Raw genomic sequence first — 24,464 nt, forward strand, 5'->3', positions numbered from 1 at the left:
CCTCCGTAAACATCGCTAAGTAAGAGTCTGAGATGCAGCGAGCCACGGCAATTGGCAAAATAAACTTAATAGCACCGTTCTTTACAATTTCAAATTGGGGAAAAGGAGCTAAACAGCAGAACACAACAACAGCAATTGTGTCAGGTAATTCCCATTGTCAACAGCAGACAGCTCAATCATTATTATTGATTGTAAGGAAACCAGCACTCCCCGGAGACAGAGAGAGAGATAGAGAGCAAGAATGAGAGACGGATAGAGGATGGAGGAAGACAGGTCAGCTGGACAAAACAACAGCAGCAGAGGGCGGTGGTAGGAGAGGCAGCGATGACAGCTGAAAGAGAGTAGGGAGGACGGACCGAGGGAGAAAACTCAAGAGAGGCAGACAGGTATGTAGTGGAGAGAGAAATTGGGTTCACCCTTCTTATTTCATTTCATCAGGCCCTTGGGGAGCTCGATACATAACACAGAGAAGTAAGAAAGACGGAAAAGTGAGAGCATGGGAGGGAGAGAGAGTAACAAAGTATGTTTATCAGTTCGCCTCCTCTGGCTGGTGCTAGGATCAAGGCTGCATGCTCTCTACATTATTTAACAACTCTATTTGTTACACAGCAGCGGTGTGTGTGTGTGTGTGTGTGTGTGTGTGAGGGAGTGTTTAACAGATAGAGCAAACTGAAGAACTGAGATACCTCTTTAAGTCATTGTAAAGGTAAAAAAATACTGTAACCTGATTTAAATGATTATACTAGAAGGATATTGAATGTATTATCTTTGGTTTTCCGTTTGTTACTTAAAGGGACAGTTCACCCCAACAAAAACAAAAAATGCTTATTTTTTTTCTCTCATCTATCGCACTATTTATCAGACTTGATTGTTTAGGTTTGAGTTGCCGAGTGTGGGAGATAGCAGTTGTAGAGATGTCTGCCTTCTCTCCGTTACAATAGAACTACATGGCACTCTGCTTGTGGTGCTCAAAACTGAACTTCATCTACACCCGCCAACTGTATCACTATGCAGAAGAAAGTGTGCATCTATTCATGGATGAAAGGCTTGTGTTTGTGGCAGCATGAGATGTAAACATGGTGTCCTCCTCAGCTGGGCTGTAATGTTAGCTAGAATAGTGGTGGAAGGTGAGTTAGCCCTTTCATGAAACTGCTCACAACAAGGTCTGTAGATTATCTTGAGCAACCAGGTCATGATTTCTGGAAGAGACATTGCTGTTTAGTTTTTTTAACATGTATTTTTTGGGAGCTGTGAGCACTACAAGCCAAGTGCCATCTAGTTCCATTATTTTGGAAAGTAGGCAGACATCTCTACAGCTGATATCTCCAAAGATTGACAAATAGCACTGCAGTTAATAGGAAAAAAAATACATTTTTTAATTTCGGGGTGAACTGTCCTTTTAAATGGTCAACAACTGTGACAACTTTGTGAGATCATCTTGTGTATTTTCTGTCATAAGATCCTACAGGTAAGTGGTCTTGTAGGTTGATAGAGAAAAAAATACAGAGAAAAATAATGCTGTATGTTGTGACAGAAATCATTAACAGAACACATTGCATTTCTTTGGCATGCTGAGCCTCTGGTTTACTTAATACTGCAATTACTGTATGACCCTCAGCGTGCCATCATTACAAGACAATACAGGTTTTCCCTCCAACCAGACTGCAGCAGTAGATTTCACTGATTAACAAGTGTTCAGCCAGAGACAGATCCTGTGATAAGCTGCGAGCTATAGGCAGGAGCAGACATTTTGAATTTATAGAGCAGGAAAAAAGCTTGTTAACTATGGCTAAGTTCCATCCTCGTAGGCCTTGACAGTGGGCCTGCATGGATAGCGCACTTTAATGAAATGCAGTCATACCTACTGTAATGCTATTAAGTGCACCTTTGATTTTAATAATATACCAAAACGTAAAAAGGGAATACTGGACTTCAGTAGAACATCAGGAGTCCTACATTACAAAGTAGTAAACACATTTCCAGGACACACTTGGTCAAGGACGCACCAACAAAAAACATGTGATGGATTGGACAAACGTTTACATGCATGACTGTAAGGGCACCAACCGTACAGTACATGCATGCAGAAATGTTAGAGACCACACAAGAGAGACAAGTGAAAAATAGTCATATGTGAGGCAACCTTCAGTTGCCAAGGAGACAGTCCCTCTCTTGCATGCATGCATCCTTCCTCATTCATCCATCTTGCCTCACCTACCTTTGCCTGAGTCACGACACAAATGGGGGGATGAATATTTAAGATGCATTAAGTGCTTTATTGATGAGACAAACACACCTTCACACATCTCGCTCACACACCCTCTTTCTGTGCCTCTTAAACACCTCCCACTTTGAGAACACATGTACACGGTTCTCCTTGCTGTCATCCTCTTGACTGTATAATTCCTATTCATTACCAGCAGGTTATGGTGTCTGAACCAATTAAGCCGCCTGCTTTAACACTGCATAGCCACAGTGTGGAAAGGACATGGCTCTCCCTGGTGTCTGCGTCTCCTGGCACAGTGTGGGTAAACTGTACGTTTGTTGTGTCAGTGGTGTTTCTGCATGGATTTTCATCTGTGTCGTGTGTGTGTGTCATTCAGCACACACTACGTCTGTTGGCTATGTTGAGTGGGCAGCTTCTGTTTCTGCTTTTAAGCTCTGAGAAGTGATACCTTAAGACCCTGGTGTTGAACAGGAGGTCTGCAACCCCAAGAGGGATCCTCAGAGTTACTGCATAATTTAATCTAAGTTAAATGAATGATGAAATGAACATAAAATATGTCTGAAAATAAACATTAACATTAATTAAAAATATTATTACCAGAGATAAACTGGCCCATTTGTAAAATAAAATAAAATGAAATAAGATAAAATAAAATAATGTGAGCTAGCTTATCCCCAAATCATTGTGCAGCACTTATCCATAACGGCAAGATGAACTAGTTTGCTAACATTTATGTACTATTGAATCATATTGGCCAGTTAGTTGTATTATTATTCAAAGTGTACAGACTTTCTTGTGAGCCACAATGGATCATTTTGTATCTTCTTTTTGAGCCAGAGAGTCTGACATACAATGGACCTCAAAAGGCACTGGCAAAAATGCAGAAGGGGAGGCTAATGCACTTAGCCATGCTACAGTTGCAGCAGCTACAGGCAAGTGCAAACAAGAGAGGACCCGGAAATATTCAGAGAATTATCTCAAGTGCAACTCAGTTTTATGCAAGATATATATATGGGGTCCTTCCTCCATCTCTCTTTAAGCCTGGGGGTCATTGGCCTTAAAAACACTTAAGATCCCTGCCATAACAGACACACACTAACACTTGTGAAACCACTTGTAAAATACTTCAGGCTGCTTTAATGTGGGGATATGAATAAATTCTGTTAACACGTTGGATGTACTTTTATGTGATACTTTGACAGGGTAAACCACAGTGTCTACAGGTATCAGGCACTTAAATATACTGCTTTTTCAAGATAGTTTTTCATCAAATTTAAGACTGATTTTTGGACATCATTGTTTTCTTATTTAAGCATTGCAGGTAGGTATAAAGATAAGTAGTTTATATGTAGTCCCATGCAGAGTTAGGTTTTATGGAGGAATATGGTTATTATATGAGTTCGGTTAATCTACATTTGGCCAACAATGAAATGCAAGTATAAAGTAAAAAGACTATTAGGTTTGGTGGTAGGTTTCAAGATTTTTAACAGCAGAAATTTGGACTTTCAGGCGGAAGAGCTTGACTTGTTTTGAAAAAAAAAAAAAAAAAGAAAAGATGGATAAATGAAACTGGATAGACTTATCAATGTCAAATTTAAGACTATTTAATGACTGTTAAGGCCTAATATTTTAGAATTTAATTTAAGACATTTAAAGACTTTTTAGGGATCTCCAGACACCCTAAACTCTACCTGATAAAATCCCATAATAGTAAGTCATGTATCTTAATTTTAATGTATTCGGATTTAGCTTTTTGTAATTTTTCAGACTAGAAGGTGAAATTTTCACACTGAATTTAACTGTGGTCATCATATAAACAGCAATAGTATGTCAGTAATTCAATTTCACACACACACACACACACACACACACACACACACACACACACACACACACACCTATTTAAACATCAGTATGTTGGCAAATGAAACAGAAAATAACCCAAAATTGATTGTAGTTTTGTTAAAGTAACTGTGTGTTCTTTTCCCCAAATTACAGGTTGCCAGGTGAGCATCATCACGTATGAATGGCCATTCTCTCATTTTATAGCAATCACGTTATATGCTGGATTTGAACTGAACTGAAATGGACTCAATGATATAAATAAATTGAAATATAAAAAAAAACAAGATAAAAAGGTAATAGAGGATCTGGCGGCCAGAAAGTGTGACTGCTTAAGAGGTGACACTAAGTTAACGCCATGGAGATGTGCAAATAGAGTGTACTGTACACTGAGAATGTGTGTGTGTGTGTGTGTGTGTGTGTGTGTGTGCAGCAGTTTGAAACTTTTGTCTCGGAGACTCGTTAACATGCAAATACGATAAAATCTGCACCATCCGACATCACAGAGGAGCCCTAAAACATACAGTATGCCCACTGTTTCAGACTTAATTTTCCCTTTAATGGTGAAAGAAACATGGTGTTGCAGAGGCATAGTTAATGAAGAGCAAATGCAGCCCCCAGCTAAGGCCTTCAGCCCACATTCATCATGGATTCAATTTCCCCCATGCACGTACAGAGAGTATCTGGAATCATTACAACACATCTAGCAGGCATCCCCTGCTCATAAATAAGCCTGTTAATTGACCTGTCATAGCTAATTGCTGCAGGGGATAGGAGACTAGTGTGTGTGTGTTTAAAGAAGAGTTTGTATGTGTGCATGTGTGTGGATCTAACACAGTGTTTGTGCATGTAAATGTGTGTGTAAAATAATGCAGACAGATACACGGAGAGAGAAGTTGTGTGTTTGTGAGTGTGTGTATGGAGGGGTAAGTGTATGAACAGTTGAAGACTCTCCTTCCTGGGTGTGTTGATTTTAGAGCCATTAGTCATCAGCCTTGAGACATGGGGGTGTGAAGTGGACCAGGGCAAGAATCGACCCAACCGGTCCGCTTGTCCCAGCACAGGGCCAGGGAGAAAGATAAGCAAAGAGACAGAGGAAACAGTAACAGAAAGAGATTGAGAAACACACACAGGAGGATAGAGTCACGCAAAACAAAACCCATCATCTTTTCTTTTTTTTTTTCTTTGCCCTCACTTTTTTTTCCCCCCTCTCTGCTGGGTTGTAAAGTTACCAAGGTACACGCACATGCACACACACTCACAAATAGACACGGAGAGTGAAAAAGACAAAGCCGGGAAAATGAGTGAGAGAGGGAGCATTGTGTCCAGTCAGAAAGAAGGACTGAGTCATAAAGTTTACTCGGCCACATCCCAATAGGGAAGAGCTAACTGCAAGCGCAGCTGCCAAAGAGCCGGAGGGACCTCAATGATGTGTCAACAGACAGTGCTCAAACACAGGCGCTTCCTCTGTTATGTCTCCCAGACCATTTTCCTCCACTATTGACTGAATGTGTACAGTGAACTTAAACTTTAAACTTCTGGTGAACTTAAACAAGAAAAATTATAGCTCAGCTCAAACTAAGGAAGGCTGTAGCCCACAAGTTTAATTTGAGCTTGGTCAGAGTTTTATACATGAGAAATTGTTTTCACCAGTTCCTAATCATGTTAAACATAGTTTTGAGGGCACGGTCATTAGTAAGTAACTAACTATCCTTGTTACAGTGCATAAAATATGGCAGGCTGGGCACTGGCCCAGATGTAAGCCTATTATACAGTAAGCTGTTGTTCATATACATTCTCTACAGGGCATTGGTTTCCAAAGTGCATCTGTGCATTCAAACTGTAGTCATGGTAAAATATACACTTAGGGGCCACTTTATGAGGTACACCTGTTCAACTGCTTGTTAACGCAAATAGCTAATCAGTCAATTACATGGCAGCAACTAAAAGCATTAAGGCATGTAGTAAGTTCAAACCGAGTGTCAGGATGAGGAAGAAAGGTGATTTAAGTGACTTTGAACGTGACATGGTTGTTGGTGCCAGATGGACTGGTCTGAGCACAACCATCTCTAGGGTTTACAGAGGAAGGTCCGAGAAAGACAAAACATCCAGTGAGTGACAGTTCTCTGGGTGAAAATGCCTTGTTGATGCCAGAGGTCAGAGGAGAATGGCCAGACTGGTTCAGGATGATAGAAAGGCAACAGTAACTCAAATAACCACTGGTTACAACCAAGGTCTGCAGAAGACCATCTGTGAACCAACAACACGTCAAACCTTGAAGCAGATGGGCTCCAGCAGCAGAAGACCACACCAGGTGCCACTCCTGTCAGCTAACAACAGGAAACTGAGGCTACAGTTCACACAGGCTCACCAAAACTGGACAATAGAAGATTGGAAAAATGTTGCCTGGTCTGATGAGTCTTGATTTCTGCTGCAACATTCAGATGGTAGGGTCAGAATTTGGTGTAAACAACATGAAAGCATGGATCCATCCTGCCTTGTATCAATGGTTCAGGCTGGTGGTGGTGGTGTAATGGTGTGGGGGATATTTTCTTGGCACACTTTGGGCCCCTTAGTGCCAACTGAGCATGGTTTAAACACCACAGCCTACCTGAGTATTGTTGCTGACCGTGTCCATCCGTTTATGACCACAGTGTACCCATCTTCTGATGGCTACTTCCAGCAGGATAACACACCATATCACAAAGCTCAGATCATCTCAAACTGGTTTCTTGAACATGACAATGAGTTCACTGTACTCCAATGGCCTCCACAGTCACCAGATCTCAATCCAACAGAGCACCTTTGGGATGTGGTGGAGTGGGAGATGTACATCATGGATGTGCATGTGTGATGCGATCATGTCAATATGGACCAAAATCTCTGAGGAATATTTCCAGCACCTTGATGAATCTATGCCACAAAGAATTAAGATAGTTCTGAAGGCAAAACGGGTCCAACGCGGAACTAGCAAGGTGTACCTAATAATGAAGCCAGTAATTGTAGTTTAACCCTCTGACTGACATACAAGAAAAAATAATTCTAGTAACAAGCTCACAATTCCTATATGCACATATCCAACTTTCTCTCTCCTGATAGCGACTCTGATATTGAACTCAGGGTACTGGTCGATACAGGGTAGCGATCTGAAACCAGTGCTCTCTTTTCCTCTTCACTTTAAAATCTGTGTACCTCTCTAAATGGAAATTACTTGGATTATACAGGTGATGCTGTAATTATAGATCGCGTCGTAAAGAGACACTTAACACCCCAGTAGAGCTCGGAGAAATTCACATCCCATCATTCTTTGAAAAGATCTTGATGATGTTATTGTAAAAGGATTATGGAATTGAGTTGTTCAATTTCTTTTAAAAGGCAGCGACCACAAAGCAGCATTTAATTTGGATTGGTCACATTTGGCTTACCCCAATACATGCTACTTTTTTTTGTATTCTATATTTCTTTCTCCTGACAGTGGGAAGCTACATATGCATGCTATTTGAATCCTTCAAATCGGTGTGAACCCTTGTTCTCTGCCCTGAGATCAGCACATTCTTGATGAAGCGAATAATCCTCTGGTTACTGTGTGGATAGGCCTGCTGCTGACATTCAGCAGAAAATGAGCTGAATGTTCACTCAAAGGCCCTCATTTATCAATACTCCCCTCAGTATTAAAATGTCAAAATGCTGTATCCACACTTATTTAACAAAAGAAAAATGCACCCCCGGTCTCTCATTTAAAAGCTTGCGGTTAATTTATATTTATCATATTTTTTCATTGCCTTCATTAGTACTACTTTTGTCACACATTTGTGCAGCTTGATAAGTAATGATGTGATACTGCATCGATTCCAGTGGACAAACTCTCTCATTGTTTACTTCCTGAAACTCAGGTGCTGGCAGGTGCACTGACAGAGCAGCTGCTTGCCAACAGAGAGCTTGAGTTCTTTTTAACCTTGCCACCCCTCTGCTGCTAAAAACCTTATTTTATGTCCGATGTCTGTTGATATTTTAGCTCCACTGAGTGATTTTGGATATGCGCTAATTCTAATATGGCTGTACATGAAGTGGCAATGATTCTGGGGGCTTTCAAAGGAAAATTTAAACTTTCTCTGGTTCTTTGGAGCTTTAAAAGTTACTGTGGGGAATTTCCTGTGAAAATTTAATCAAATTCCAAGCAGAGTTTAGAGCCCAATTCTTTTTAGTATTCCCACAATTCCTAACAGTCGCCAGAGTATAAACCCCCGCTGTTTTTTCGAGGCTGCAGTGGAGGCCTTCCTCATGGGGAAAGACACAGAAGAGAGGAAATGGCTGCAGTAGAGGAAACATCTCAGAGATAAGAGAGATGGCAGAAAAAAGGAATGCAGTGAACATTAAAGCATATAATTCCATTTTTTTTTCTACTTCTTAGAGCATGACAAACCAGACCTGACAATGCTGTCGGCACGTGAGGGAAATGAATCCTCAAGAGGCGAGTGCTGGAGGCTGATTTCAATTCAGAGGTTGAGATCTTTCAACATCAAGCAAACTGTAGTCAACTCACAACAATTGACCCGGTCATACCTTTAGGCCTTGTTATGCAACACATCTCAGCTGCTTAGTGTGGCTGCAAGGAAGGGTGGGAGTGGTGTGGGGGTGGGGTTACTACTGTCTTTATTTCCCCTTGTCCACCAAAATAATCGCATGTATCCAGGTGTTTAAACACTGGAGAACTCACTAAAAACATAGTATAGACTTCTTTCACATTGCCAGTAAACTAGAGCCGAGTGTGCAGCTCTGCAGCAGATGAGAATGTCTCGCTGTGATTACTGGTGTCACGTTCAATGTTTGTTACAGCAGGCCAGAAAACATGTTAATAAACTGTAGAAAGCAACATGTCAGCCAGTGAAAATGTTACCGTGGTCACTTATTTTTATATATCTATTACTTATTCTCTCGCTCTTTCAAACTCGGTGCAGACTAACTTGGCATGGTGTTAAAATGGAAACATGTTTGCATCTCCCTAAAATTAGCATGTTCACTCGGATGTTGTATTTCCATCACTGATCGGAGCTGGAGCTGATAAATACCGATGATACCGATACCGGAGTCCTTTGATCTGGGTCAACGCCAATTGTAGCTGTTTGTCATTACATACAAAAGCCAGATGTTGAAATATGAAATAAAAGGTCTTAGGTTACATCCACTAGTCTGTTGTGAGCATGTTTTTCTGTGGAAAAAATCCGGCTAGCTGTTATTCTCCGATATCCCAAACGAGTTTTGTGGATTAAAAAACTACACTGGACTTCTTGTCTGCATGAAGGTGAGTAAGTACTGTCTTTATTTTCATTCTAAAGTGTCCATTTCCTTTAAAGGTCCACACAGTTTAATATATTCAGCATCATACTTAGGTTCTGCCATGTCATTGAGCTGGTTTGCTGTCTCTGTCAAGTAGCTGTCTATTAGTCACTCCACGGCAGGAAACTGAAAGTCAAAATAAAAGTGCGACAAATTCCCTGTACTTCAAAATCACTTGCAGTCCATCCAGCATGGACTCACCAACTTTTGGACCGCGACCCACCAGTTGGGAACCACTGATCTTAACCCAACCTTTTCCTTTACATAACGTCAAAAGAGATTGCTACACGCAGGAGTGGAAAAACCATTCCACGGGGAACAGACTTTGATATAAACACCACGCATAGCAAGTGCAACTCGCAGTTCAGACAATGCACTTACCGGTAACCTTACTGTTGAAATGAAGCAGTAAGTTTCATGAAGAAAAATCAGTACCAAAAAAATCACATTTTTATGCATATTGTGCTTGCCAGGTGTGAAAAAACAAGTCTGAATGTCAGCTACATCGGCAAAGAATTTGTGACAACAGACTGAGCTGAGGCATCAGACCTGTCTTGGCAACTATCTTCAAGTGAATGATGATCACAAGACTTAAAACAGAAGAAATGAATGTAAACCAGTTCACTTTTTGTGCTTTAATGTGTGTTTTTGTCTCCTTTTTTTAATCTGTGTGAACTGAACTTTGATCTAACTCTTGTAAAGTATGAATATACACCTCACTGGCTGTATTGTTGCTTTTATAATGTTGGGAGGAAAAGTAATTGCCACATGATTACCTGGAAGGGTCCACTGGGGCTGATGTCGAAGAATGCTTTCCTCCAGTCCGGGCCCTGGTGACCAGATTTGGTCCACACCACCGAATCCACAGAGGCAATGCTTCTCACTCTCAGAAGCACGTTGAGAGTGCCTGTGAAAAAATAAATACACATGCATTCCCACAGGCACACACAGCCACACACACAGACAGTACAGGTCATTAGAAACTGTCAGTGAACTGTCAATGAGCAAAGACTGACTACTCTGTTATATTAAGCTGGCAACAGACTTTAAGATCATTTAAAACTAAAGGCAAAACATTTAAACGTAACGACCCACACATGATGACTTATATCTCAACAGTCAGAAAGGAGCACATATTGAATGAATGAATAAATATAGTGGACGCACTAAACAAACACTGAAGGCTATAATCTAAGTCGTGTCAGACGCCTCAATCCAAACTGTAACTGGCCTAACAATCGTGTTTCCACACAGCTACATTAGAATAGGTGTCCAACTAATGATAGATCCCACCATACTCACAAAAAATGTAATAACTGTTTACAGTCACAAGAGACACAGAGGGTAACCACTGCCTTCATCCCAGTGAAACCACTGCATGTCTTACAGCCCAGCAACAATTTACTGTGCAAGGAGGAGGTTCTGTTCTGACATTCTCATTTGCATAGATTTGTCCAACATCCCCAACATCTGTTGTCAAGTTGTCAACACTAAATGCCAAGAAAAAAGATTTTTTTTCCCACAAAATCTGGAGGACAAAACTCTAAGCAACTGCTGGACCTATGTTTGAGCACCACGCACTTTGAATTGCCTTCACTTCTATAGGCAAAAACATGGCTGTGCTGTGGACCTCACCCAGTTCATATAGGAAGTGGAAACAAATGAATTGTACACTGCATATGCTAGGGTGAAGCTCTAAGGTCAGATACTGTATGTGGATGACATTTAGGTGGAAATGAAATGTGTGAGGCAACTTGGATGAGTGGTGACATGTTTTGAACTCTACACTGACAGTCTACTGGGTAGTTTTATTTTTGTGTAATGGAGCAAAAGAATAGTAGCAAGGAGGATGGAAGAGAAAACGTCAGATGGAGGTACTGATGGAAAGGCGTTGGAGAGAGGTTGTAAGTTGAGAAACTTTAATTAAAAGTACACACATCACTGCCAATTAATGTTTTGTTTGAATCCTAAAAAAATGTAGGTACTGTGGAAACATGACGTAAAAATCAATTGTCCTGGATGCTGAAAAACAAGCTGCAGAGAATGACACTGTTCGAGCCAGAAGGAAGTGATCCAAATAGTCTCTCTCTCTCTCTCTCTCTCTCTCTCTCTCTCTCTCTCTCTCGGGTCTCTAAGGTGTGAGAGAACCATTCATCTTCTTAACGATCCTCAGCCAGCTCCTAATTGGAACATTAACCAACCACCAGTCTCTTAAACAAATATGCAAGCAGGGGGCATCGAATCTGTGTGTTATATGTTATATATATGTGTGTGTGTGCGTGTGTGCACATACAGTATGGTTGTGCATGTAGATGAATGCTTGCGTGTGAGCACAAACTGTAATTCTGTTTTTTGTGTGTGTGTGTGTGTGTGTGTGTGTGTGTGTATCTTTGAGCTAATGTTCTTTAAACCTTGAAATAAGCAGCAGCCTGGCAGTAATTAACTTCTTACTCTGTCACAAGAGAGGCATGACTAGGGAAAGTGTACTGTTTATGTGGGCAAACAGGGAAGTTACGTAAATAAGTATCTGTATGTCTTATAGAGAAAGAAGCTGTTGAAATTAAACTGTCGATCCAGTTATAAACATTCATTTCTATTAACCTTTGACCATCTATAAATCCTCAAATAAAAACTTTGACATCCTGGTTTCCAACACGCATGAAACCGGTTTAATAAAACATGGCCGAAGCTAAATGTGTCAATTCAAAAGTGTGTGTGAATCTAAATCTGTCAGATTTGTCAAAACCAATTTTAGGCTACGTTTTGTTTTGCTGTAGTTCAACATCATGGGAAATACACTTATCTACTTCTTCGCTCAGAGAAGACAAGATCTGTTCATTCAATATTAACCCAGAGCCAGCAGCTAATTAACTTAGCCTAGCATGAAGTAGGACTGGGCCATACATCACATATCAAGATATTTTTGACCAAATACCTCAATTTCAATTTTGCAAAGACATCGAGGAGTTGACTTGTTGTTGACTTTGGATAAATAATCAGTTATGTGGACACAACAACTAAGAACAGGCAAATAAGAAAACAGCTACAACAGGTAAGCCAAAAATATATATATAGCTTGACTGTAATGTAGCCTTTAAAACCAGCAAAAGACAACATGTATGGTAAACAAAATCTAAGACAATATCAAGTCTCATATCATGCTATGGATATAATGTTGATATATTGCCCAGCCAGGAAAACCTCTTGTCATTACTAAGAGGTTGGCAAGCAACCAGCAGAGCCTCCAGGAAATCAGTCTGCCGGGCCAAGAAATAGTCCTGCGTATATCTCCTCATTAAAACATTACTTGCCATTTTTCGTGCAGAGAATCAAGATTTAGTGTTAATAAGCTGTGCTTGTGGGCAGATTTTTGTTACTTTCAGACAAACCCAGGCTAGCTATTTCCTTGTTTCCAGTGTTTATGCTAAGCTAAGCTAATGAGATACGATTATTTAACCATTCTTTTGTGAGGTTGTCTATAGATTGGATCATGCTGCATGAAGAAGAATGTACTCATAATGCGAGTGGAAAAGCCACATAAAAGAGTCACATGCATCACATTAGATTTGAAAGGACATGGGCGGCTCTGTAGTTATATAATGGAGAGAAACACTGGCTAATGCTGGTGTAGCCCACTTTCACCTGTTCAGCCCACTCTCTCATTCTACCTCCACATATCTGAGCCTCGTTGCCTGCTTCCACACTCACCACCCATTCTCTCTCTCTCTCTCCTCCTATCTCTGCTGCACCCTCACCATCACCACCTACACACACACACACACACACACACACACACACACACACACATACACATACACACAGGACAGGAGGAAAGAGGACTCTGATAAGCAGTCTATTGATTGGACTGAGGTAAAGCAGAGTGTGTTGGTAAGAGTGTCAGAGAGGCAGAGGAGAAGGCACAGCTCTATCAGGGCTACTTGTCTGTGGAATCCTGAGTGGGGAGGACAGTGGAGATAAACAGCCACACACACAGACAGAAGTACACGGGCACTGCCGCACTTGAACTCAGATGAGTTATGCTGTCTTTCTTTAGATAATTAGAAGTCGGCCCATATTGGATCTCTCCTCTCTCTGTCCCTCGTCTGCGCCTAAATAGGGTTCATGTCCTGTTTGTCTCTGCTTCTAGTGCTGGTTAGCCTCAGAGCCAAAGCTATGCTAAACTGTGCACTGAGAATTATAGTCTGGCTTCTGACACCAAACAACAACAACAAGCAAAGTCATGTAAATCCAAGTTCTGGGTATATAACTAATTCAGGTGCATAAGAAAAGGGACAAATCTAACCTTAACCTTGCTAGACAACAAGCCGACAGAATGTTTTCTGAAAAAGAAGAATCTAAACCTTAAGAAAAAGGAGGAAAGACACTTTTCAAACAGCAAACACAGCCAATTTGTCACATAGGCACCCCATCCCTCTTCCAAACAGACCTGTAAAACATCCATACAGCAAACTAATTAAAAGTCTTAAAACAACATACAAGAAGTACAACATTTAAATAACCTCAAACTCTAATTTGCTTTCCATCACTCTGAAGTAAAAAATAATCCAGTGATTCCAAGTAAGCTTGCCAGTGGCACTCTGCAAACCTGAGCCAGTCTAAAATACCACCTAATGCCAAGCAAAACTAATTAAATGTTGTTTATTGTTGCTGCCAGCAAGCCCAAAGAGAAGCACATTAAGGTGAACAAGAAAACACATCACATGGGGAGGTCTTTATTTTCCGGTCTATCTCCCACCTAAAATGCAAACTAGTCAAACAGCATTGTGCTTTCTGTCCTCACTTTGCAAAATCCTGAAAAGATACTTTCGCCTGTTTTGTGTTCACATGGCCTCACGATTATAAAACAGCTAAGGTATGTGGGTCGGAAAAGAGCAACATTTCAACAGCATTTCTAAAAATTTCTTTGTGTCAAAGTACCTAAATGCTCTCAACATATACAGCCCTTTCAACACTTTGCAGTATACTTTGGAGTACATTAAAACTAGTTAGAGTACTTCAGCATAAAGCACTACCACTTGCATTCTCTCACCACCTCTGAACATTAACAAGTTGATGGCCTCTTCTGCAGCGCTCTGTTCAAGCCTTTTTTTTTACCTCCCTTCTGTGCCTCCTCATACTTGTTTGCTTGCACTTCCTTTCTTGTCGCACCTCATTTTTCTCAGTCTGTCTCTTTTTCCTACATTCCTCTTTGCTCTCTCTCTCTCTCTTCATTAGGGCCCCCTTTTTTCCTTCCAAGGCTGGCCCACCCCCATCCTCCCCTCTCTCCTCTCGTCTCATCTCTCCTCTCACTGACCCCCTCTGTCTTATCCTCATCTTGTCTCTTTTCGTCATTAAGAGTCACACTGTGTCTCCCTGGCAGGAGTGTGAGCTCTGCCAAGGTAAGGCAATTAAAGTGACAACAGATTGGAACAGACTGGGAGAACAACAGAGTAAATTGAGGGAGGGCTTGTAGCAGAGCTGGGCGTTAACTGGTAACAGAGTGTGCTAATCGTAAGCAAGTGCTGTGTGATTGATGTGGCATTGTCTTGTCTCATTGTTGTGCTGTGAAACACCTACAAGACTCTGAGCAAAATGCACAATGCGAGTGCTGTAGCATCCACTATACATTACACATGTCTGCACTTTGAAGTGTATAGTGCTGAAATGTGTTGTAAGAGATCATAGAGAGTACTCAGAAAGAGCAAGGAAAGTAAAAACACTGTGCTGATCGTATATCAGAGGTATACCAGCCATACATTTAAGTAATAGGTAACCAGCAGTTTGAAAAGAAAGTTGTAATATTCTCTAAATTTTGAGGCCCCAATAACTGACTTTTCAACACGAGGTGAGATATGAACATCAGTAGTATTGGGGTGCTTTCAGAACTGGAGTTGTCTTGCTTTGGTCCGAATTAGGGACTTATTTTGTTACAAAGTTGCATAATTGCCTAGAGTTGGTTCGTGTTCTCATGGCAGCATTTACAAGCCGGCCAGATAAAATGCCTTGTGCGAGAAAGCTGCTCTTAATTGGTCTAAATTTCCATCCAAAATCCAGGAAGTAAACAAAACGGAGAAGAGTACACTTGCAAGATAAATGCAAAACTTTTTAATGTCACAGTGGAGGGACAACTACGTGGGTTGGTTTTAGCGATGGTCATCGTGTAGGGGAGACCGGGGATGGTTGTAACAAAGGGATAGTTGTAACACTCTCAGTTTGGCCATTTAGAAACAAGCTGTGGTGACATCATCAACATAGTCCATTCCCATTTACAATTGGAGCTCACTGGTGAAGCCACATGTCTCTGAGTCCAAATTTGTCTGTGCTAGAGCCAAAAACAGTTTTTTGGGTGAGAAACAAAACATTTTCATCACAGTTGTTTTTTGCATAGTGTCCATTGTGTTGTATGTACAATTGTTTCACTTAGACAGGTTCAAGTACTAGTTTCTCTAGTTTAATTTGATGTGTTTCATTAGTGCTAGCTTTGAAGCTTTGAGCTAAAAACGATTAGCTCTTTCATGGCTGCTAGGCATGGCAAGGGTTGTAATTCTTCGAAAGTGTTTATTGTTCAACTGTTAAAATGCTGTTCAAACGTCAACCTCATTCAGGCCACAGTGCACACACACACACACACACACACACACACACACACACACACACACACACACAGGTTAATACTTTATTATTCTTGATTTATTTATTTTATTGTACTTATTTTTGTATTTATGTTATACATTTCTATTTATTTTAATATTATAATTATTGTATTCTTACAATACAGCCTATTATGAATCTTTTTTAAGCATAATAATTTAATTGTTACATCCATCCCCAGCTAGTGTTACAACTCACCCCGGTACTGGGGTACGCTGTAACAATATACCTCTTTGTATTTGACATTAATTTCCATAATCTGTGATGGTGTAGTAGAGGTCAAAGTGTGTGTTATTTATAGCAGACAAATATGGGTATCACGTATCACAATTTAAGAGCTTTAACAAAAAAACCCACTGAATTACACTTGCTCAAACAAAAAGTGTTACAATCATCCCCGGTCTCCCCTACTTTAGGCATCCTTATGCACATGATTAAACCATACAAAATCACTTGTCACCCAAAGCTGCATGTGCATGCGGTGCAGTTGCTGAGTGCCCTCCAATTTTCTTTTAATTCTATTTGTTATAACGTAATAACATAAATTTAAATAAAAAAAAGAGAGAAAAACAATGCTTCCAGTGTACTTATGCATTGCAGGAAGTTATAAATACCTTGCTCCTTCTGTGAACTTATACTGGATGTGCTCTATTTGTGTTAGCACATCAGGTGGGCTCAATCAGTGTACCATATAGAAGATGTAATCAGCAGCAGTAACACAGGGTCCTCTGCTGAATTTCCTTTTTGTGAGCAAGTGTTGACATTCATGTCGTGTATTGCAACCAATGGGTAAAATCAAGCATAATAACCTGAGGAAAATAACATGTACAGAATGTTTTTGGTTGAAAAAAAGTGTTATAATCATTCCTGGTCTCCCCTACTACATTGCTTGCATTGTTCATTTTAGGGCACTCAGTGCGCATATTGAGGCAGTACAGGAGGAGGCACACATTAATAATCCTCTGGAACTGTAACATGCTCATGTTTAAACCAAACAATGCGTTATGCAACTGCTGTTGGTTCGGATTGAGGTCTGAACATGTTCTCACCACAAATAAACCGCACTAGAGTTCATTTGTAGCCGAACTGAGACCACCTCTTCAAGAAGGTCTTGGTCCGGTTGTTTTGGTGGGTACCCGACGATTGCTGCGTTCACACTATCCCAAACGAACCGCCCTTAAGGGGCAAATGAACTTGAGTTTGATTGAACCTAACCAAACAGTGTAGGTGTGAAAGCACCCTTAGTTCATCAGGTGTAAGTGACAAAGGAAATGGTGGTGGACCATCCCTGCCATCTGTATACAAAGTCATTTATTTCATGGTCAGTTTCATAGAGCTTTCACATATACTACTCAGCATGCATTGACTGTAGGCAATCTAGCTATGATATACTTCCAGTAATAAAATAAAAGACATGAAAAATGAAGACATAAATCTGAATGTATCCTAAATCTAAATCAATCTAAATGCTTTCATATGTGTTTCTGGTTCTGTGTGCTTCTGTGGTTGCATTTCCAAACTTATGCAAATCTATGTCAATGTTAATAGTCAGACTAAATAGTGTCAGTGCCTGCCTGTGGGTGAGAAGGTTATATTCAACTTTTCACTGTGTTTGATTTATAACTGAATACTGATTATGCACTTCACACTCTAATCAGTGCTGCAGTCAAGTGAGAAAAGCAAACAAACTCGGAACAAGGGTTCAACCAATGGTCGGAAATAAGGCAGGCATGCAGTTCTGAGAGACTATAACTAAATGCTTAAATCAGCATGCTCACGTACAAACAATTAATAAGTGAATTTCCCCAGTGTGGGATAAATAAAGCTTATCTTTTAAATGATCAGTGTTGGGGTTGTTACTTTTAAAATGTAATTTATCAGTTATTACTTGTTACTCTTTCCAAAGCAACGGAATTACTTCTTCCAGAAATTATGATGTGTGCCTCCATGTTAATGTCAGTGTTATCACAGCAGGGCTATGTGTAGCTGAGGCAATATAGCTTGCAAATTATTTTTTCCTGATGTTTTCTGTTGCCTATGACTGGTATTTTCCCAAAGCTCTGCCTGAAACATGGAGAGTCACTCATGGAGCAACATTTCATACACAACATATCCAGCCACAAGCTTCATTATCATTATCTCTTTGTAGCCTGCAGTTGTCCAAGAGTAAAATCTTGTTTTGGCTGTTTAGCCAGTGTAGGGCTAAAGCCAACCTCTGCAGCCGAGGAGGGCTCACCTGTGGTGGGGTGCACTTCCTGGAGCTACACATTGTTATGCTGTCAGTTGTAGTAGTTTTTTTTCAGACCAGAGGTTTGAGGATGTGTTTTTTGTACAGGAAAGAGTTTTAGTAGCACTACCTGCAGCAATAGTGTTCTTGTCATCTTTCCTCCCGACAAAATCAAAATGATGAGAATATTTTCCACTGTTAAGGTTAGCGTTTCCATCTTCAAAATGAGCTTGCTGCTTTAAAACGTGCCTGTGCAGCACAACAATTATGAAGATGAATCCGCAGATGTGATAATTGCATTTCAAGTCAGTAGTGATGTGAGAACAAAAGTAACCTTGTAATGAGTTGTTTGGTTTGGGGGTAATTGTAATATATAGCTGAAATTTTATTAGTAATTAGTTACAGTACTCGTAAATGGAAGAAGTTATATTACTACCCAACACTGTCAGCAATAATGTTAGCATGCTGATATTTGGCAGGTATAATATTTACCACCTTGTTTCACGTGTTTGTTTAGCGTGTTAGCATGCTAACATTTACTAATTAGCATTGGACACAAAGAACAGCCATTTATGCTCTCTTTACATACAAAAATGTATACGTCCGTTTCAAACGATGTTACCATCACTGCCCACATACTTCCATGCGTCCTTTACATTGGCATGGATGTTAACCAATATATCCACCAGGGGGCAGCCCAGAGTCAAAAGTTTATGACAACAACAAACTCAAAAACAAACATGGCGACTGTGATAATGTACCTCTTGCATAAAAGACAAAAACAGAGGGACCCCAGTCGGAGGGCGCGAGGGTCGGCCCTGGGAGCGGAGCGGAGCCGGGAGGGTGGGCGGGCTCCGCAGAGAGGGAGACCAGAGCCTTGGGGGTATGTGCGGGGCCGGGAGGGCGGGTGGGCTCCGCGGGGAGGGAGACCCAAGCCTCGGGAGTATGTGCGGGGCCGGGATGGCGGGCTCCGCAGAGTGGGAGGCCTCCATGTTTGAGACGGGAGTGGGCAGCAGGCGGCAGGAGGTCGGACGCTCCCAGAGAGGGGAGAGGGAGAAATATAACAAAATAAGATGAAATAGGAAAAACCTGTCTCCCTCTTTTATTTTATTTTCAGTGTTTAGTCAAGGCGGAGGCGGGTGGTGGGAGGCAGGAGGTCCGAGGCTTCCAGCGAGGGGAGAGGGAGAAATATAAAAACATAAGATAAAATAGGAAAAACCTGTCTCCCTCTTTTATTTTATTTTCAGCGTTTCAGGCGAAAAAGTTCTGCCATTGTTATTTCTTCTTCGTGTCTCACTAGCGCTACGTATCGGGTAGTGACAGCAACACTGCCCCCACGGTTTCCGGTGGTACTGCTTCGTTTGGCCCGTATCCGTAAACTTTATGGAAACGTGCAGAAATACGGACGAAATGAACGCGGAGCACGGACAGAAGGCTCCGTCCGTATCCAGATCCGTATTTAACGTTGAGCATAAATGGGCCTTAAAGCCGATTTAAAGGATATATAGTATGGGCATATTGGGTATATGTGCCAATCCAAAAATAAAAAAATGTACCACAGCATCAGTGAAATCTGACCTGATGGTGGCACTACAGGAAAAGTCAAAAGATCACCAGCTACCATAATGTAGTGAACTTGAATGTCGGTTGGCAATCTATCTCATAGTTGTCCTAATAATCACTCTGAAGCACAAATGTCAACCTCACGGTGGCAGTGGAGATGATCAGATATTAGAGTTTATCATGAATGCACACGATTTCATAGCAATCATCTGATTGTTGTTGAGAAAATCGAGTTGAAATAATTCAGTTCACCAAACTGGTGGACATTCAGACTTGCTGTCATTTATACAGTTCCGTATATGTAATCATTACATATGTATCTGGGTATGCAAACACACATGTACACACAAACATTGTCCTTTAACGCACTAAATCATTAGGAGACAGAGGTCAGAATGTAACAAATGTTACAGTGAAAACAATCAACACTGTCCATGTGTGCATGTGTGTGTGCGTGTGTGTAAATAAATGTGGGTGTGCCTTCATGTATTTGTAACTTTAGTTTTTTGTGGAAATCTAGTGTGTGTGTGTGTGTGTGTGTAGGTGTGTAGGTGTGTGTGTATGTGGGGGTGGGTGTAAGTGTGTGTGCAGGTGTGTAGGCTACAAGATGTATGCATTCTAGCTGTGTGACAGAGCATATTATGATGAACAGCTCCCCCAAATGACTGATTGTGTCTTGCCACTGCCATAAATCACACACCCACTGCCCCCTTCAGCCACCTCCAAACACACACCGAGGCACAGGCAGAAACATACAAACAGAACTTTGGTAACACCCCGCCACCCCCTCTTCTACTCACTCGCTTTCTCTTTCAAACACACACACACACACACACACACACACACACACACACACACACAAACACACACCTACATACAATGTTGCATCTGACAAGCTCTACAAGCCAGGGTCAAGCAAAAAGTTCAGCTTTTGACAGGAGCCCAGCGATATGAGAACCCTGATAGTATGGAGTGTCAGCATCCTCTCCACTGTATATCCATGTGTGTCACTGTGTTCCTATGAATGCTCTCATGAGGTAGAATACAGTATGTGTGTGTGTATGTTTATGAGCATTTTATTCTCCACTGTGCTACTCACCAATATGTTTGCCCTTCATGTGGTAGTAGAAAGAGACACAATACGGGACTCTGCCGGAGCCCTTGGGGCCCCTGACTGAGGTCACATTAAAAAGCGGAGACAGCAGACGAGCCTTGTCCCCCTGCACACGTGGCCGGGATGCTTCGATGTACATGTAGTACCCTGAAACCAACAAGACAACACTCTACTGGAGTCTTGAATACAACACAGAATTAGATGTCATTATGATGTTGTGCAGTGTACAGTTTTCCTCACCCTCCTTGGTCCCACTGCGGTCAGTTTCGGGGCCAGTATTGGCAGATCGCTTGGGATTCTGCGTCAGGTGATTCTGTCTCGTCCAGTCAAACACATCACTTCGGTCTTGAGAGAAACCGCAGATTCTGTCATCCTCAAAACCACACACGTGATCTGGAGTAGGCGTGTGTGTGGAGAACAAACAAGAGAGGAAAACACATTAGATCAGAGACATGTCAAGCAGGTGCCATTATAAACTATAGGTGACATGATCTACAGGTTTTTTCTCGACCTACGTTTCCCAGGAAATTAACGTCGACAATATAGCTGTATAATGACCTCTGCAAAATGCACTTCAAATGTGAAGATCAGACAGCCAGGCAATTACTGACAAAGTGATAGGCACAATGTAGGAGGCACGGTATATAATGTGAAACTTAAAGTGGATCCCACACATTATGCATATGCCGATGCATGACTCCCACATGCAGAACATTTTACAGGTAACTATGATTAGGTCAGACTGTGTCAAATGTAATAAGAGAAAAAAAACATCTTTATCAAGAGGTTTCACTGCTTCTAGATTTCATACAAAATAAATCACGCAGCCTGGAGATATTGTTGAACAGGGAAAAACATGGTGGAGCACAATTATCAGGGGAAGAGCTGTTGTCCTACTGAACCATGGTTTACTCTATAAGTTATATCCCAGTCTTTTTTTTTCCAATATGACATTGGTTGACCTCTTACAGAAAGCAAGAAAAATCCAGCCACTAATAGTTACTGATAAAACAACATATAAAGATCTAATAAGAGTCCTTTATGTAGAGAGCAGTGGGGGCTTACGTTGGGTAAGTATGGGAGGTGTATGAAAAGAAGTTAAGAAGCATTTGTGAGAAACCCAGCAAGAAAGACATATCAGGTCTGACGATGTCAATGAGTGCGTTAACACGGACAGTTTAATTCCCTTTTCATTCAGAATAAAAAGTTCACTCCTATTAAAAGTGATCTTGTAAACACCTAATTCGGAATGAAAATGGCCAATGGGATTGAAAATTCAATCTTCAAAGTTTGGGAGGGGATAGGTGTCCTGTATGTTGTGCATGTTATAAACTTAAATGCACAGTTCTACTTTTTCCCATCTGAGTTTCTCAACTGGCTGCTGATTCCTTCTGAATTTTCCAATTATTCTCACAACAGAGCTATGATCAGATCCAGCCTCACGTGACAAACAATCTTCTCTCGTCCATATGGAGTCAGATTTTGGCTGTCTGATATTGTTGCATATATCAGCAAGGGAAAACGTAACATAACAGAAAACCTCTGTGAGGCAACTGTCATTATCTCTGATGATGACGTGTCTTGTTAAGCCAGATAAAGGGGTTCCTCCCTGTGGTGTTGTCCCCTTCATTAGCCCATCAGGAGGGCTCTGCCATTATCAGAGACTCGCCACACAAATGAAAAGCGAGGCAAGCGAGTAAAACGAAAACCATCCAAGCTGACAGATTCTGTAAAAGCTTCCTGGACACTCACACAGTCCGCTGCAGATGCATATGGCTCGCGCTACCCACGAGGACGGCTTGTGTGTGCTTCTTTGTTTCAGGGAGCTAATCTATTACTATTCACACCCTGCTCCACTACATGCGCTCCTTTCAATTTGCACTGTTGTTCTCGCAGTCTGTTCCAATCTGCTGTTGTTTTAATTGCCTCACCCTGGCGGAGCCAACTGCCACTCCTGCCAGAAAAATGCTGCGTGTCTCTTAATGAAGAAAATAGACAAGATGCAATTGACTGAGAAAGAGAGAGGGATGGCAGGATGGAGCCAGGCAGAGAGCAGGAGTTAGTGTAGGAGAGTGTGACTGAGAGAGAGGGCGCTAACAGAGAGAAAAAGGGGGCATACATTTCAGTATACATTTCAAAATAGTTTTAACAAGTGAGATTCAAGTATTTTGCCCATAAACCTTTTAGCCAATCACACTGCATTAACTAGTCCCATATGCTCCAATCATAGGCACTGGGATGACATATAAGATGTCATGGACCTGCTTCCAGCCATCAGTTGCTTTCCCTCATCCTACCGTTACCCCAATCTCCTCCCCAGCAACAAGATTTAATCAAGGCCAAGGCTGGGTTCTGACAAACTTTGCCTTGACAAACTTGTGCTGACATTGCTTGCAGCATACAAGCTAAATTAGCTTGCATCAAAATTCAACATGCCGTCCTAACTTCACCACCCTGCCATCAATCAGGTCACAACAACAAGCTTAGCACTGTGAAATGTAGAAATGTGGAAGAGCAGAGGATGGTAGTTATGAGAGCTGTCTCACCTGAAGGTCTTGGGTAGGTGTAGGCTGTAAGAAAACAATGTTGATTAGCATTCAGATATGAGCAGTCCACTTACACATGTTTTATACAATGTACATACATGGAAATAGGAGATAATTACCTCAGAATTTTTTTTTGTTGATAAAAATAGACTCACGTTCTGAGTACTGTATGATGCGACTGACGTAGTCCCCAGTGCTGTAGGTGGTGATGGGGGCCAGACGGACCTCGTAGGACAGAGGGATTCTCAGGTCTGAGATGGTGTAGGACATCAGCACTCCCTTCTCTGGCTCCTTGCCCTTGAGGTCTATTTGCTTCGACAGAAGGTACTGCTTGTTCTGGGTTTGTACAGGTGAACACACACAAGTGGAGGAGATGCAGACATGTTGAAATGTATACTCACAAATACGTGCCAGAAAAACAGTACAAAAAAATATCCCCAGAAAATGTGACAAATCTGAGTGAGAGGCACATGGTGTTGACAGGCATACCTCCCATCTTTCCACCTTCTGTTATACCATCCCTACCCTCACCTCCACCACTTGATGTTGATATGCTCAGCTATTAAAACCCCCATAACAACACAGAGCTCCCTCTCATCACCAATCTGAAGGGGCTTCACTGCGATATTAACTGCCTCGACAGTGTAACACTAGTAATACACTTTTATGCAATTTTATATAAACAGGCAAACAAAGTCAAACTCATGTTAAAGATCTTGTATTCCTTGGCAAAAAAGCTGTCTGCTCAGATGTGATTAAAGCCCCAAACCACTGATCACAGATATTTGCTTTGGGATGTGGGTGCAACAATCGTTTATCTACACACAGCCGATTAATCACTATATCATCGTATTATTTCACTTTTCAATGTTTGTTCAACTTTCCTCTCATTTCCAGATCTCGTCACTGAAATTTGGTGAGGGCATACAGTCAGTTCTGGGCGCACAGCCAGTCAAA

The 24,464-nt window shown here is 41.3% G+C and overlaps 1 protein-coding gene across 4 annotated transcripts in view; it reads right to left on the reverse strand.

The window, feature by feature from the left end:
• Positions 1-24,464, reverse strand: part of LOC125898716 (MAM domain-containing glycosylphosphatidylinositol anchor protein 1) — a 233,837-nt gene that overhangs the window by 23,295 nt on the left and 186,078 nt on the right. For all 4 annotated transcript variants that reach the window (XM_049592615.1, XM_049592609.1, XM_049592626.1 and 1 more), the window contains exons 12-16: positions 23,663-23,843; positions 23,508-23,531; positions 21,202-21,354; positions 20,947-21,108; positions 10,183-10,313 (exon numbers count right to left, since the gene is read on the reverse strand). In XM_049592615.1, the coding sequence (XP_049448572.1) occupies positions 10,183-10,313; positions 20,947-21,108; positions 21,202-21,354; positions 23,508-23,531; positions 23,663-23,843 (651 nt within the window). The remainder of the gene's footprint in view (positions 1-10,182; positions 10,314-20,946; positions 21,109-21,201; positions 21,355-23,507; positions 23,532-23,662; positions 23,844-24,464) is intronic.

This window comes from Epinephelus fuscoguttatus, linkage group LG2 (assembly GCF_011397635.1).
Source record: "Epinephelus fuscoguttatus linkage group LG2, E.fuscoguttatus.final_Chr_v1".
Taxonomy (NCBI): Eukaryota; Metazoa; Chordata; class Actinopteri; order Perciformes; family Serranidae; genus Epinephelus; species Epinephelus fuscoguttatus.